At 39.6% G+C, this 15,717-nt stretch overlaps 1 protein-coding gene across 1 annotated transcript; it reads left to right on the top strand.

The window, feature by feature from the left end:
• Positions 1-10,514: 10,514 nt before the first annotated feature.
• Positions 10,515-13,835, top strand: LOC146326381 (homeobox protein MSX-2-like). Its single transcript, XM_084718337.1, has 2 exons — positions 10,515-11,194; positions 12,821-13,835. Exons 1-2 carry the CDS (start codon positions 10,906-10,908, stop codon positions 13,255-13,257), a joined length of 726 nt encoding a protein of 241 aa, XP_084574463.1. The 5' UTR covers positions 10,515-10,905; the 3' UTR covers positions 13,258-13,835.
• The last annotated feature ends 1,882 nt before the right edge of the window (positions 13,836-15,717 follow it).

Raw genomic sequence — 15,717 nt, 5'->3', positions numbered from 1 at the left:
GTCTTTAAATCTTTTAAATTTCCTAACAGAAAAGTTTCGTCTGCTGCTGACCAGTTCTGTTTTGCATGTTTCTGTCCCTCCCGGAAACTTGTTCATGATGTGTCACCTTCCCCAACGTGGGGCTATCATGCACGGAAAAAAATACATATATTTATCTGAAGCAAAGAGAAACAGTCGGAATAATCATTTGCATGGTCTGTATTTTCTTTTCCTACAGAACAGATTATAAAAAGGTTTGTGAAAATTCCTTCTGAGGGTGAGATCAGAGGGTGAGGTTGATAGGTAACGTATTTAAAATTGGCCAGAATTACCCTCCTAACAACCCTTACAGCTGAAATGACCCTCAATTAACATTATATTTTGGTCAAGTATCTTTAATCTCTAGATTTATCTTTAGTACAAAATAAAGTTTCTGATTTATATATAGACATATTTAAAATTTTGTAATTTGTTGAAATTAAAGGTCTATTTTATTACTGTTAACATCTGAAAACAGCTCTTAAAGGACCAGTGTGTGGGATTTAGTAGCTCTAGTGGTGACCTTGTACAATACGTACACCTCACATCATTCTTCCAAGTGTGTAAGAGAACCTACAGTGTCCTCGAAACTCAGAAAAAACAGCCAGCGTTTGGTTTGTCCATTCTGGGCTACTGTAGGAACATGGCGGCCTCTGTGGAAGAGGACCTGCACCCTGAAACTGAACTGAGGTGTTGAATGAGCCTGAATGAGACTTTTTTAAATATCACTTTAGTACATTCTATACTATAATGAAATGCTGCTGCATTGTTTTAAACATGTGGTACTGGATAAAGTATTGATACTTTGAAAACTTGAAAACACAGTAGACCTTTAACTCTTAGGAGTCAACAGATCACAGACACCAAATTTCTTATCAGGGTGCAACACTGATTCCTCCATACCTTTATACTTTGTTCTATTGGATTAATATTTAAGTGCATATTAATTGTGAATACTTTCTGTCATTTGTAAAAATCATCTCTAGAGGCCATGACAAATGAAGGCATGGTAGTTTTGGAAAGGTGATGTTTTACCTGTGGATACACCACAATATAATCTTAAAGCCATGTGGAAAGGCGCCGTGGTGCTTATGTTTGTGTGAGTTACAGAACAGAATGATATATAAAGAAATTATATCTGATGGAAGCTGAAGACGTCACATACTCCAATTTCTGTCTACATGTCGTACCACACGTACTCCCTTGATGGCTAATGATGTTCATTAACATGCAGTTGGACTGGATTTCAGCAATGTAACCCGTGAGCTGGTTCGTGCAGCAGTAATAGTTGGCGTGGTAGAGAAAAAGTCCTCTGACAAGAAGTTGCCATTACTTCCCTGTTTCTTATTATATACAGCACTGAACTTAAATAACTTACAGCAGCAGACTGAGTCAGTATGTGCAATCGTTCTGTCACTTGTGAACTTAATCGTATGATGACTAATATTACCCAACTGTTTATGTGTTGTGAAGATGCACAAGTGTGACTATGAAGAATCAGCTCATTTGCAGGAAGAAGTTTTGTGCGTGAAACCATATTACTGAAAATCTTTTTGTGGTTTGCCTTTTTCAGTAAATGTGATTCAGGGTTAAAAGGGTTGACATGCATCAGACTCAGAGATACAATCACTTCCATATCTGCGTAACGGTAATTTGTTGTGGCGAGAAGGAGATTTACTGATGCTGCTTTCGTCAGCTGGGGGATTAGTTTCATTTGTTTTGGATTTTTAAATATTTATTATAATCTCACTTGCCTCAAACAACAATTTGTCAAAATACAAAGACGCACTGAAAGATTCATGAACTAACCGTGAAGTAGTGATTGTGCTCGCTGAGGGGCCCAAAGAAGCAATAACAAAGAAACACGTCTGACCACCTCCAGCACCCCAAGAGATAATTACCTACTCAGACTGAAGCTGGGTTCCCTTTAGTCCTCACATGTTGCATCAAAATGAAGACATAACGTCCTCTGCATCTATTATATGTGCATTCAATAGTTATGTTTTACTTCAAGCAAAGTTCTTTTGTATGGCAAACTCGTGAGAAGTTTTATTTGCAAAAGTCAGTTCTCATCATGTTCTCAACTTGTGACACTCATTAAACCTTCATTTAGTTCCGCCTCAGGGGGCACGACTGATGATAGTTTTCTTTTCTGTGCCTTTGACTGTTACAATGTTGGAAACGTGTTATTATCTCATGGATAATAACACATTATTAGATCATTAGATCACGCAATAGATTGTATGTGTGTGTGTGTGTAAGTGGCCGACAGAGCTGGAGTTTTACTGTCCTTGTCGGCAGCTAACAACTTGACCCATCAGCGGAGTATTTTTGTGCACGTTTGTGACTTTATGCTGAAGGACCTCTTGTGGTGGCGACGCTTCACAGTTTTTGAGAAATTATTTTCACAGTCGACCCCAAAATCAAAAATGTATACTTTTCCCCCTGGCTTGAATTTTGTCCATCTGGATTTTTTTTGGCGTGAGTTTCAGATTTTTGGAGATATCAACCACAGCGCTGTCGGCCTTCTCTCCAGTATAATGGAACTAGATGACTCTCAGCTTTTGTATTTTTAGTATTTCCTAAATTAAACTGCTCGCAACAAGATCTGTGGATTGTTTAGAGTAACCAGGTTGTGATTTTTAGAAAGATACACTGCTTTTGATGTTTTCAAATGTAATTTATTTGATTTTTTTTGTGCTTTAACCACCATAAGCCGAGTGCCTTTTAACGCATGATCTAATGATCTAAACTGTCCCTTTAGCTGGCCAGTAGGAGCCGCAAGACATCAACAACTGCTAGGCTAAAAACAAAGTTTACCTAGTCTGTTGCAGGCCACATTTTGGTCTTTGTCCCAGCTCAAAAACTGTATATATATATATATATATGTGTATATATGTATATATATATATATATACACACACATACATATAGATATATAGATATATATAAAGGATATACAAGGTTTCAAGCCAACAGCAACATATGAGGTGAATCCAGGATGCATGGTTACAATACTATTATTAAAGAAAACTGTGACTGTACTATACAAAGACTAGAAGAACTAAATTATATAAGAAAACATACAGTATACCAAAAAAAAAAAAAAATATATATATATATACTTTATTAAAATCCTTACAAATCTCCACTGGTTGCTTGTTCCAGTTGTGGCGGCGTTGCAGTAGATGTTTCTGCTTTTTCACTCTGCTGAGAGACGCAGAGTCACATACATTAATATGTACAACAAGACTGCATTTTACAAAACACACCACTGTTCAGTAAACAAACAGTTTTGGGAGTGGTGGGTGTCAGCTCTATAACACAGGACTCGACTGAAGGCATGCAGGCCAAAATGCACCCGAAATAAACTCCTCTCCTCAGATTTAGGAAAACATCTTAAGAGCTCATTTTACTTTTAGCTGTAATCCATCCTACCCTGTACTTAAAACAACATTAAACATCAGTTATCTTGAAATTGTCCGTGGCTGTGCCTTTCTGTTTTTATGGGTAGTTTATTTTGACTGTCTCCAGATGAAATATTGATTCCGTCTTGATTGGCCTGTGATGGCCACAGTGAAAAAGTCTGAGGGTTGCTGTGTGTACTAGCAGTGCTCAGTGTGTCTCACTCCGCTTTGAACATGATGAAGTATGTCCTGGTTACAACGCCGCCATGGCCGAAGCAGATGCAAGTAAGACGCCAGTGATCAACATATTGCATTTAGGAATATTCAGCATGTGGCTCATGTTTTCTAATTGTCTGTATCCTGTGAAGAGAGCAGAGAATTGATTAAAAAAGGGTCCATATGAGCTTGTTTTCCCCTGATTGTGTCTTTTGCCTTGAATCTTCATTTTAAAAAGGCACAAAATTACAACTGTGGACTGTAGAAATTTGAGCTGTGTGTGCATGCATACACTGTAAAAAAAAAAAAAAAAAGTAGAGGAAACTCATGACAATTTACTGCTTTTTAAACTCTTAAGTTTTATAAACTACTAGTCTTTTGTGGAGATAATTTACTTTTCTTTTTTAGATGAACTTGAAATTTTGAGTTACAACTAAAAAATGTATTTCAAATAATTATATTTAATTACTAATAATTAAGTAAAGGTGAGTGAAAGCAAATAATGAGTAATATTTTAATATTTTCAATTAAAACCATTTAATTTTGAGGCTCCCAAATAATGAAAAATGAGGTTCACAGCTCAATGTGACCAGTTTCTAAAACTCAAAGTTTCGAGTTTATCTAAAGAAGAAAAGTAAATTAGCAAAAAATTAGCAAAACCTTTATAAGTTTATTTCAAAACTTAAGAGTCAAGACTCAAAAATCTCAAAAATCTATTGCAGTAAGTTTCCTTGAAATTTTGAGCTCTCTTAATTTTTTTTTTTTTTTTACAGTGTACTCGATGCTGTTGCTGGCAGAACTAATGCAGCTGAAGCCAGGCGGAAGAAAGAGAGAGCAGTGCTAATTAGCGTTTGGGGCGATCGATGTGAGCTGAGGATGGCAGCGCTCTGGTCTGTTGCTGCTCTGCCTCGTACACACAGACTGTGATGCTGTAATTTTTGCTTGGATGGGCAGGTAGCACCAGCTCTGTCAGTAACTTCCCCTGCGTGTCGTCCCCCACAATGGGAGACAGGTCCAGCAGGAGCTCTCTGGACACTGAGACCAGTGGACAGCAGCAAGCAATTTGGGCCTGGTTACTGGAGGAAAGACTTCAAAGACAGATTACACTGTTGGAAGATCACAGCGGGCATCTTATGCACTGCTGAATCACCCTCAAATTATTTAAAGATCAGGCAACCTCTGCTTGTCGGCAAATGTACTAACAACAAAGTACTGTTGTACTGATGAATATACGAGAAACTCTTACTACTACTCTGGCCTTATCATCATCTCTAGGTTATTGTGTTCAATCAGCAATCCAAAGAATGGCCAGTGGGTGGTAGTGGTACACATACATGAGTATGATTATGGCACAATCTCGTCAAACAGAGACTCTATCAAGAAGATAGTTTCAGTATGAGTCATGTTTTTTCAGTATGTATCACTGCTTTAATCTCAGTAGTTTACAAGAACATGAAGCTCAAACTAAGTACAGTTCCAGAAACGCAATATTTTAATTTAGTGTTTGTTGTAATGACGTCTTTTTATGAATTGATTCTTCATTTATTTCCAAAACTATAAACAAAATCACAACATGACAACAATTTTACATGCAGGAAAGAGAATATATTTAGAACATGATTATGTAATGTAAGTTAATTTTAGATATTATTTTATAGAATTATTACTGTTACCATGTACAAAGCAAAGTATTGCTGAAGACAACAAGTTTCTCATTTGAAATTATTCACTGGAATCATAAATGTATAGTGATAATTATATGAGTCTGAACAGACATGGATGTAAACTGCAACTTCACTGGTTGGTGGAGGCTTGCAATCGTGAGGCTGTCATTAAATTTTTTTGACTGCTCTATTTCACACGACCGTTGACAGCTGACTTCTCACTCTTACTAACTGGCCATTAGGGGCTGCAAGTGATCAACAGCTGCTCAGTTTGAAATCTTTGTATAGCGAAGGACAATATATTTAAGGGTCATGTTAATGTTGGCAGAACATTACAAATCTCCACCAATTGTATCTGGCAGTTGTGGTGGCTTTGCAGTACGTGCTTCATCACCTGTTGCCTGGCGGGGATCTGCCCTTTACTGTGTGCATTCTTCTAGTTGGGTGCATTAAACCAGATCATCTTTTTTGGGTTCAGGCTCTTTAACTAATCAGAGCTCTGTGAGCTCTGCAAATTGTAAATATTGTCACTTAAGTTTTTGTTCACTTTCTTGGTACTGGGTTCGATCTGGTCGCGCTTCTGCTCTGACGTTTTATTGCGAAATCGAAATGATTCATTGCTGAGTTGTCCCACTCAGACAGGTGCGGCAAGACAGGTCTGCTCATGCTGTCTGAATCTGCAAACAGTAAGTAGCTGACAGAAATCAGTATCAGTTTAAATGTACACTACATATATATTTTCACTGTTTTACCTTGCTGTCAGACTCAGGGGGCACCAGCGCGGTGAAAATCATTATGCAAATTGTTTCATTGTACAACAACTACTGCAACTCTACAATAAAAACACAGACAGGGGACTATTTAACTATTTAAAGGAACATAGAGGCCAAATAATTTTTTAGCAGGTCAGGCAGCCTATATGGCGCTTTGATCACATTTTCTGGAGGGACATCTTAGAGGGCACTTCATCATATTTTGTCCTCTACAAGGGCACATTAGGGGGCACTTCACCACATACTTTCCACTAGAAGTGCACCCTAAAGGACACTTTATCATGTTTTATCTACCATAGAGGCATCCAAGAGATCACTTGCGTAATTTTCAAGAAAATGGGGGCACCAGAGAGGGCAATTCCCTGAGTCCACCAGTGATTAGACACCTAGCACACACCACCTAGCTGTCTGCTACCCCTGAACTAGATTTTATAGATAATTGGATTCTACAGAAATGTATTAACCTGTGGCTAAACATTTCCAGTAAGTCTTGATATGATATGATAAGTCAGTTTTGTTTTAATTTGAAACATGTATGCTGACAAACTCAGACCCACGTGTCCATCTGTGGGAAGCACACTGAAGTGACATTTAGACCCCTTCATTGATTTGCATGCGCTCACGCTGCGAGAGCACTTTGCTTCACATGGAGACTAATGAAGTTGAGGCGCTGGGGAGTCGAGCCCCTGATGCCACTGTAATCCTGCTGATTACAGAGAGCACACAGATCACAGAGCTCTGGACAGCACACTCCCGTCACCTCACAGGTGGCCTTCGCGTGCGTGGGCATCTGTATATATGAGAGAGACATGTACAGTAGATGAGGAGGCAGACACGAGAGTATAGATAGAAACCGAGCAGACCATAGGACACAGCATGCAATAAGAACATTAATTTTGCAGCAGCTGCAGTGCATGTCTTTGTTTGGCTGAATTAACACTCAGAATGGCATTAAAGCGTCTGCCGTTCATCTCTTTAAAGGGAAAGTTTGGATAATTTCATGTGAGATTGTATGTACTACCTATCAATAGTCAATGTTTAGGTTAGCATATTTTAGTCTGTGTCCCACAGGTTGCTTTTAATTGCCCTTTTTTGCTGTTTCTAGTTATTGTATTTCCCATTTTTATTCCTTAATTTATAAAGCACTTTGAGCTGGATGTTTTGCATGAAAGGTGCTATATAAATAATATATATTATTATTCTAATTATTACACTAAGCTAAGCAATGAACTGCTATGGACAGATGGTCAGCAACAAAAGGTATTTTAGCCACTTAAAAAAGGCCCACCTAAAGAAATCAACACCACTTTAAGAATATATAATACAATATATTTAAAATATTTTCATTGCTTTATCTTGCCAACAGACAACCTTTTCTGAGGGGAAACCACTGTTACACAAGCCAAATATCGCTCTCTTCAGATCAACCGAACTCCATAGATGAAATCAGTCGTTTTACAGGGGAGTTGCTCATCTACCTCCGCCTCCATTTGTGTTATTGTTTCACTTCACACAGTAACATTAACTAATCAACAGAATGAGGTAGTGGTTTACCAGCAACGTCTGTGCCCAGCAAAGGTAAAATTATTAATTTTGTCTATGAAGTTTGGTTGGTTAGAGAGCAATATTTGTCTTTTATAATTGACCCTTCGCTATGCTCCACCCTCCATAGTTCAACAGTAACTATGCCTGCCAAACTTTCCATTCTCACACTGCATTTGTGCAGTTTACAGTGATAAGGGTGGCAGATTTAACAGAAATTTGCGTCGTTCATCCTTGAAACACAAAGTGTTTGATTCCTTAAAGAAATAAACAAAAGCAGATTCTCATTTCTAGCTGACAACCATGGATTTTGTCGGCTAAAATATTGACTCACATGCAGGTCTCATAAGTGTAGCTGGCTGATGTGAGCCAAAGATAACTCAGCTTGACTCGGCTGAGACGTCAGCTGACATTTTAATATTTCCATGTGACCTGTTTTAAAACAAGAGCCTTGTGAAAGTGTGTATGTAAAGTTAGCTAGCAGCTGCGTGCATGATATAACATTAATGCCAAAAGACTGAGGCTAAAACTAGCTTACATCCCAGCAAACATCGGTCAGATGGTGAAATATGGCAGGTATGTCTATGTCTACAAACTCCCACAGAACAAATGCAGATGCAGTGGTTTCTAATGAGTTTGGCTGGATGTAAAGTTACTGCAGCTATTAAGCTAACATTAGTTAGCCAGACATGCTAACATTTGCAGCTTATGTTAGAGCAGATGAAGACAGAGTTTAATCCATTCACCACACGTGTGCTCTTGTGTTTGATGTTTTTGAGACTGTGAAAAAGACGCCACCATCGAGACCCATGAAACACAGTATCACTCTTCTCAGAGCCTCCTGCACACCTTCAAGACGTAGAGAAATGGAAAGCTTGACAGCCCTAGGAACGGTTGCTAAGCTATGACTGGTCAGTTGCTGCTTGGAGGTGCGGCATAGCGAAGGGTCAATTGCCGTTTCCCCTTCAGAAAAAGCTGCCTGTCTGCAAAGTAAAGCGGAGAAAACATTCTAAATATAGAAAACTCTTAAAGTGATATTGATTTTTTTTAGGTAAACCTTTTTTTTTGGAAGCAGATAAAATACATTTTGTTGTTGGCCAGGTCCACAACAGTTCATTTACTCCACTCTGCTTCTTCTAACTGAACCACCATCTACTGTAGGTAAAACACTGACTATGGATAAGCCCCTCTACAGACCCTCATTAAATAATCCAGACTATTCCTTTAAGTCAGTTTTAACATCCATGCCCCTTTTGGCTGGTTTTCAAGACTTTGCATTGCCTTACCTCATCAGTGAGTAGTTAGAGGCTGTGTTTAGGAAGGGTAGAACTGCTGTTGTACCTCTCATGATGTTCCCTAATACTCCGGAGCCCTACAGGTATGAGCTTCAAACAGGCACGAGACGCCTCTGTCTCCACCGACAGAGCAGAGAGACTGGGCCTAATCGCAGCGGGCGCCACACACCTCAGGAAGGTAGTAATTTTCCATCATTACCGTTAAATCCTGCTTAAAAGAACCGGATTCCACAGGCCTAATTACAAGGTGTTAATAATAACAATGTAATGACAGTCATTTTAAAGCCTGCCCAAAACCATAATCCGTCTCCCAAACTGACTCTCACGTTTAAGTGTGTGGTTGCTGTATGGTTGATATGAGAAGTTTAAAAGCACCATGATTCTTATTGATTACCATTGTGATTACTCCCACAATTGGTGCGTCAGGTCCTGCGAGTCGGGGCTTGAATTAGGAGCTCTGTCAGCTTTTGTTAAGTGGAAGTACAGCTCTTCACATGTCACACTGATGCTTTTCATCCTGGAAGAGACACTGCCAGGACAATCCAGCAGCCTAATTGCAGGATGGAGGAGAGTTTAGCAGACAGAGGATTGATTAGCAGTTTTTTTTTTCCACCCTCAAAATACCAGACCTCAGTCTCAAACAAAATTCCATTGCATTAATTCAGGACCTTGAGCAGGACGATTTTCCTGTGCTTTTATGGCAGAGGTTGGCAGTTTGCATAAAATATGCTCTGTTACTGTCAGTAATTATGATAAAACATTGTGAGCTGTTTTCAAGAAGCAGTCTTCTCCCTGCGTAATCAGTGCTGAATGAGGCTGATGGCCGGCCGTCCAGTCCAGAGGTTCTCAAACAGGGGTCCGGGGATCCCCAGGGGTCCATGGCTCTCTGCCAGGGGGTCTGTGAAAACTTTTATTAAACATAATACATGACCTACATAAGCAAACACATTTTACAAAAGGCTGCATAGTTCAACAAATAATATTTACATTTTTAAATCCAAAATAATTCATAAATGATGTTCTAATCTAGCAGGCTAGTTTAACAACCATTATTTATTTATCAGGACAATTTTGTATTTTGTATTAATCATACTTTATACAGTACCAGTCAAAAGTCTGGACACACTTCTCATTCAGCGTTTTTCTTTATTTTTAAAGAAATGGTGCAGATTATACCAACAGTGTGCAAAGCTGCCATCAAAATAAAGTTTCACTACTTTGAAGAAAAATATCAAAAGAGCAAAAAACCTTTGCACACTTGTAGGTCAACAGGTGCGTAAGAGAAAACTGTGAGTCACCAATAAAAAGGAAAAACATTTTGCCTTGTTTTCACATTTTTTGCTTACAAAATAATGACATATTTCATAGTTTTGGTGAGTATTAATCTACAATGAAGAAAAAATAATTTAAAAAAGGAAGAAGATATACTGAAATGTTTGACTGATTTTATTTTTCTATTTTAGATTTTATTTTTATTGTATATTATATAAAATAATTATTTTATGTATGTACTAAGAGTGAAACACACTTTTGATGTGTGTGTGTGTGTGTGTGTGTGTGTGTGTGTGTGTGTGCATTCTGTATTGAAATGGTCCAAATATTTTTAATACATGTCTGATATTTCTCTGTTCACTCACATTACAAAGCAGAAGTGTAAAAATTGGCTACTCAGAGGAGGTCCCTGTTATATTTTATATCTTATAGAAGATCCTTGGCTGAGAACAAAATGAGAACCTCTGCTCCGGTCTAGCTGGGGGTGTGGCACCACAGGGATCCCCAAACACTCTGTCCAATCACAAGTTTTCCTGCAGCTCCCGGAGCAGGACGCGTCTGGCTGAAAATTCCTCCCACAGTTTTTCCAGCACCAACTTTGTCAACTTTGTGTCAACTTCCTCGACGTGTGGACGCTGCGTGTTTGCACTCCGTGACGGAAAGTTATGTGTTTTCTGGGCTGGAATTAGATCTCGATCCCTGCTCCAAACAAGAAAGCATGTCTTCCCCTGGAGACTGGAGGGACGAGTTTTCCACGGACGAGGATGTTCAACAGCCGCCGCGGCTCAAGAAGCGCGCGGCGCAGGTGTCGAGCCTCCCGTTCAGCGTGGAGGCGCTCATGTCGGACAGGAGGCCGCTGAACGCGACGGACGATGTGACCGATCATCAGGCGCACAGCAGGCCAGATCAGTTCACCAAACAATTCATATCCGTCAAATCAGAGCCGTCGGAGCGCGGAGTCTGTGCGCCCTGGATACCCAGCCCCATGAAGGTGTCAACACCGCCCAGTAAGTGATGCTACGTAATGATTTATAAAGACGGACAGCTTTGTGCCTTAAATTTTAAACTGGGGTTAGTGGCCCAGCAGGGGTCCTTCAGTGGGTTTTTAGAGGTCTCCAGCTAAAGGAGAAACATAATATTTTAACTTTTATCACATTTTTGCAAACATCATTTACAGGGGAGTCCTTAAAACAAAAGTCTCTCAAAACTAGAGGCAAATGTGCATCTATTGTGGGGGCGTGTGACATGAAAAAGTTTGGGAAACGCGGCTTTAAATCACACAAGGAAGAAGCCAATGCAACATGTTTTAGATAAGAAAAGTTTGAGGCAGAAATTTCCATAATTTTCCAGTCCATAACTGATGCATTAAGGGAGAGATAGACATGAGTCTAATAAGTGCTGCTTATGAATCAATATACAAGTTCAGTCAATTTTCTTAAAGGAAAGGAGAAGGAAGAATGAGGGAAAAGGAAGATAAAATATTAAATTCTATTGTAATTTTATAGTTTTTTTTTTTCTTTAATTTTTCATGTTTTGTCTGTTAAGGGGCTGCACTTTATGATTATGATGATGATAAACCAATGTGTTATAAATCTAATTATGCTTAAAATTAAATCTACTACAAGAAATGTGTTCATTTCGGATGCACTTGTTTACAGTGTTTCCACTGTAGTAGCCACAAAATATAACAGTAAAAAATGCAGTTATTTAAATAAAAAATTTCCTCCTTCTTTTTTAACTGGCTAACGTACAACTGGCTTTAACTTTGCCTGCAAATCCAACCTGATGGCAGACATTAAGAATAAATATACAGGAACAGCTGATCTTCTGCAGATGGTCTCATTAACTTACGTAGGTCATATAGAGGCAGACTAGTTAGCTAGAATAGCTTAGTCTGTGAAATACTAATGTTTTGTGTTGGTAAAAATTCATGGTATATGGTATAAATAAGGGTAATCATAAGTATAGTTTTATATTAGCCGGTGCATTTATTTACATGCTGTGTTGGTTCGCTGATGACAGACGGTGAATTAAGTGGTCAGTAAACAAGTTTCAGCTCCTGTTTTTTAGCGGTGTCATTGTATTCAGAGCAATGCAACAGCATGACAGGCTGTAAACTTTACAGGCCGAGTCTCTAAATTACCACAAACCACAAAATTAACTGGGTTTTAACTGGATGCGAAGAAGAGAGGTAGAAATGGAGCGCAGGTGATGCACTATCAGCCACTGCAGCATGTCACCTGCCCTGCACAATCTGATGTTTTCGCATCGAAAATTATTGAAAAATGCATTAAAACAAGGCTCATACAGGTAAAACATACTCATGTAGACTAATATAGGAGCTAGGTGTGGCGCTGAACCGAAATAAAAAGAATGAATCATTGAATCTTTGTATTGAACAGCCAAATCTGATTCAGCTGAGAAAATTCTGAGTCGGGTACAGACCGAGTTGGCGGCTCGGACTGAGCGACTAACAAAACAATGGAACTCAACAATCAACCAAAAGTGTCGGTATTTGACGACGTGGGAACGAGACTCAACAATCAACTATCTTTCTACAAAATCTCTGACTCTTTTTTTCTCCCTTTAACTGTACATCTAACTCTGCTTCATATTTTTCCCGTGGCCTCCAGGGCAGCTCAGTCCAGCAGTCTGCTCCTTGAGGAAACACAAAACCAACCGCAAGCCTCGCACCCCCTTCACCACCACGCAGCTCCTGGCCCTGGAGAGGAAGTTCCGTCAGAAACAGTACCTGTCCATCGCCGAGCGGGCCGAGTTCTCCTCCTCCCTGTCCCTGTCCGAGACCCAGGTCAAGATCTGGTTCCAGAATCGGCGAGCAAAAGCCAAGAGGCTTCAGGAGGCAGAGGTGGAGAAACTCAAAGTAGCGGCTGGCATCGGGCCCAAAGCTGTGTTCCACCCGGGCTTCTCGTCCTTCCCTTTCCCCCTCAGTATTAACCTGCAGGCTGGAGCGGCAGCGCTCTACGGACTGGGCTGCAGCCCCGTCCTCCCTGCGGCACATCTGGCCATGTACGCCTCACAGGTCGGCCACAGCCTGTTCCACCTGTCCTGAGGCAGGAGGACAAGAGTCTGAGTGTTTCATGAAGTCATGCGCCTTTTAATAGACTCGATTAAGGACCTGACATGGAGCTGAAACTTCATGATCTTCACTGGTCTAAAGTTACAATTCCTAAAAGTCCTTTGACTTTTTGTGAGAGACTCTGTAGAAGGACAAGGACGCGACCTCTCAAAGATCCGTCTTAACTGTTTGCCAACGCTGATTCAGCAGAGGTCACTGATAATGAAGGGAATATTGATCAGACCACGTGTGTCTGATTATTGTCCTGAATACCAGATTACATTTATTGTAGCCTCTTGATTAGTTTGTTCTACTCCTCTTGTATTTCATGAAAGATTTCACTCGTTAGCCTTGAATATGCAAAGATGTGTTATATTAGACTCCTCTTAGAATAATAAGAGGCTGCAATTGGAGACATTTTGGCCTGTTGAAGTGAATACTTAGTTGAAAGCCAAAGCATTTTCAAATGACACATATTTATTTATGATAGCCTGTAATTTCACTTTTCTATGATGCATATCTTCATTTTTAAAAGTTGTGTTTCACGTTACATTAAAGCTTTTCGTTAATCAGTTTTGTCTTCTTGCGGTTTAACACCAGCTTTGCTCAAATGCGTTTGTCAGGTGATACAGCCTTTAATGGGAGTTTCAGCTCCTTCTGCTTCTGGCTTCCAGCTGCCTGCTCTTTGTGCACTCCAGTGAGATGCTCTCTGGTTCTCACGAGCTGTGGGGTTTTTTTTTTCCCACAACTGCTCAGAGCAGTTAGGAATTGTCACACTGATGGTGCCAGGAAGCCTCTTGATCAGATCTCTGCGGAGAACAGACATGCTCGAGATGAGATCCGTTATATCTGAGAGCAGGGGCTGATGTTTTCGAGGCTCGCAGCGCCCTCAGCTCCACCAGATCGATTTTTTTCACTGTCATTTCCCACAGCAGACACTGGCACCAGTCATAGAAGAAAGTGTAACTAATAACTTGGCTTCTTCTATTGAAGTATCCCAGTGGGCCGAGTCATCGTGACATTCATTTACTGTTGACACGTGTTCTTGCACTGTGACATGTCAAAATATATTTGGGGAGAAAACACCAGTCCAGCATGGTGGACTTTCTTCTGCTCTAGTTTGGATTTAGCCTCTTGCCTGAGAAAGTAAGCAAAACTTGCTAATTTTGAGTTTAAAGTGTCTTCTATTATGTTAGATGATTAGTTTTCCACATTTAAAAAAAAAATATGCAACAACCTCAATACTTTCCTCAAAGCAAATTATGTTTTATTGCTGCCTTGTAACGTTGTTTAAACTGAGATAAAAAAAAATACTCACTCTCCATTTAATACGTATTAAAGGGTTCTTGAGCAATTTTCAATCTGGACCCTATTTTCTGATGTTTTTGTGTTTAAGTGACAGATGAAGATGACATTTTTTAAATTGGTCCAGTATTGAGCGAGACCTCAGCAGTTGTTTAGTGGATGATTGTACATCCACTAAAAATGCTTCTTTTGCCACTGAAAGTCTCAGATTTCTATTCTAAGTGTCTGACAACATTATGGAAGTTGTCACTACAGAGACAGACCTTTTTTTAAAGAATAAGGTACATTTTGTTTGACCACAAACACCTGATTTATCGCGCAAAGGAAGCAAAATACAACTTATCAGCACCGTCTTGGCTCATCTTTCCCTCCAGCAATTATCAACTATGGTTTAGTTAAAATAAATTGTGTCTGTGCGCGCTGTTTCACCAGATATTTTCAAATCTAACGTGGCTGATGGCAGAAGTGGTCTCCCTCAACACTGGACCAATCTCAAAAATTGATATCCTTGTTAGTCGTGTAGACACAAAACATGGGAAAATAGAGATCAGGATGAAAAATACCAAAGTTACACGTTAACGTGTGTTAAATCATAGGGAGTGTTCTTTACTGAACTTACACACCGCAGCTCAAACAAACTTTTATCTAAACATGTTGAAATCACTGCGTCCTTTCAAAACTTTACTTTATTCATTATTATTATGAAGAAAACTTTGACGTTAGAAAGCTGCGTGCGACGAACTAAAACGCATTAGTCACACCGAGTATTTAGGCTTCACACTGTACACTGACTCACCTCACATGTATGAAGGGGAGGATGTACATTTTGTGTGGGTGGATGTTGAACTGGGTGGCCCGACTGCGGAGGTGTTGCTTTCTTTAATGAATATTTATCCAGCCAAATTTCCTCTAAAGATGTGAAATTATGTTTGCAGGAATGAATGTTTTTGGCAAATAGCACACCTCACGTCGTCTTAATTGCAGACATGTGTTTTCATATTGCTCTTGGATATCACAGAGGTTGAGATCTATTTGTATGATGTGAGCTGTATTTTTAAACCGTATACTTTAAATGAACCCAGTCTCTCTGTGAACTTTGTAACACGGCATTATACAGTATACCAGGCTGTCCCTTCGCAGTCGCTGGTT

The sequence above is a fragment of the Lutjanus erythropterus genome, chromosome 5 (genome assembly GCF_056507025.1).
Source record: "Lutjanus erythropterus isolate fLutEry1 chromosome 5, fLutEry1.hap2, whole genome shotgun sequence".
NCBI lineage: Eukaryota > Metazoa > Chordata > Actinopteri > Lutjaniformes > Lutjanidae > Lutjanus > Lutjanus erythropterus.
This window is presented reverse-complemented; position numbering and strand designations above follow the sequence as displayed.

Excerpts from the sequence above, each read along its gene's own strand:
- LOC146326381 (XM_084718337.1), top strand. The coding sequence starts at position 10,906 with ATGTCTTCCCCTGGAGACTGGAGGGACGAGTTTTCCACGGACGAGGAT. Across the intron at positions 11,195-12,820 it reads GAAGGTGTCAACACCGCCCA|GGCAGCTCAGTCCAGCAGTC; the intron begins GTAAGTGATGCT and ends CGTGGCCTCCAG.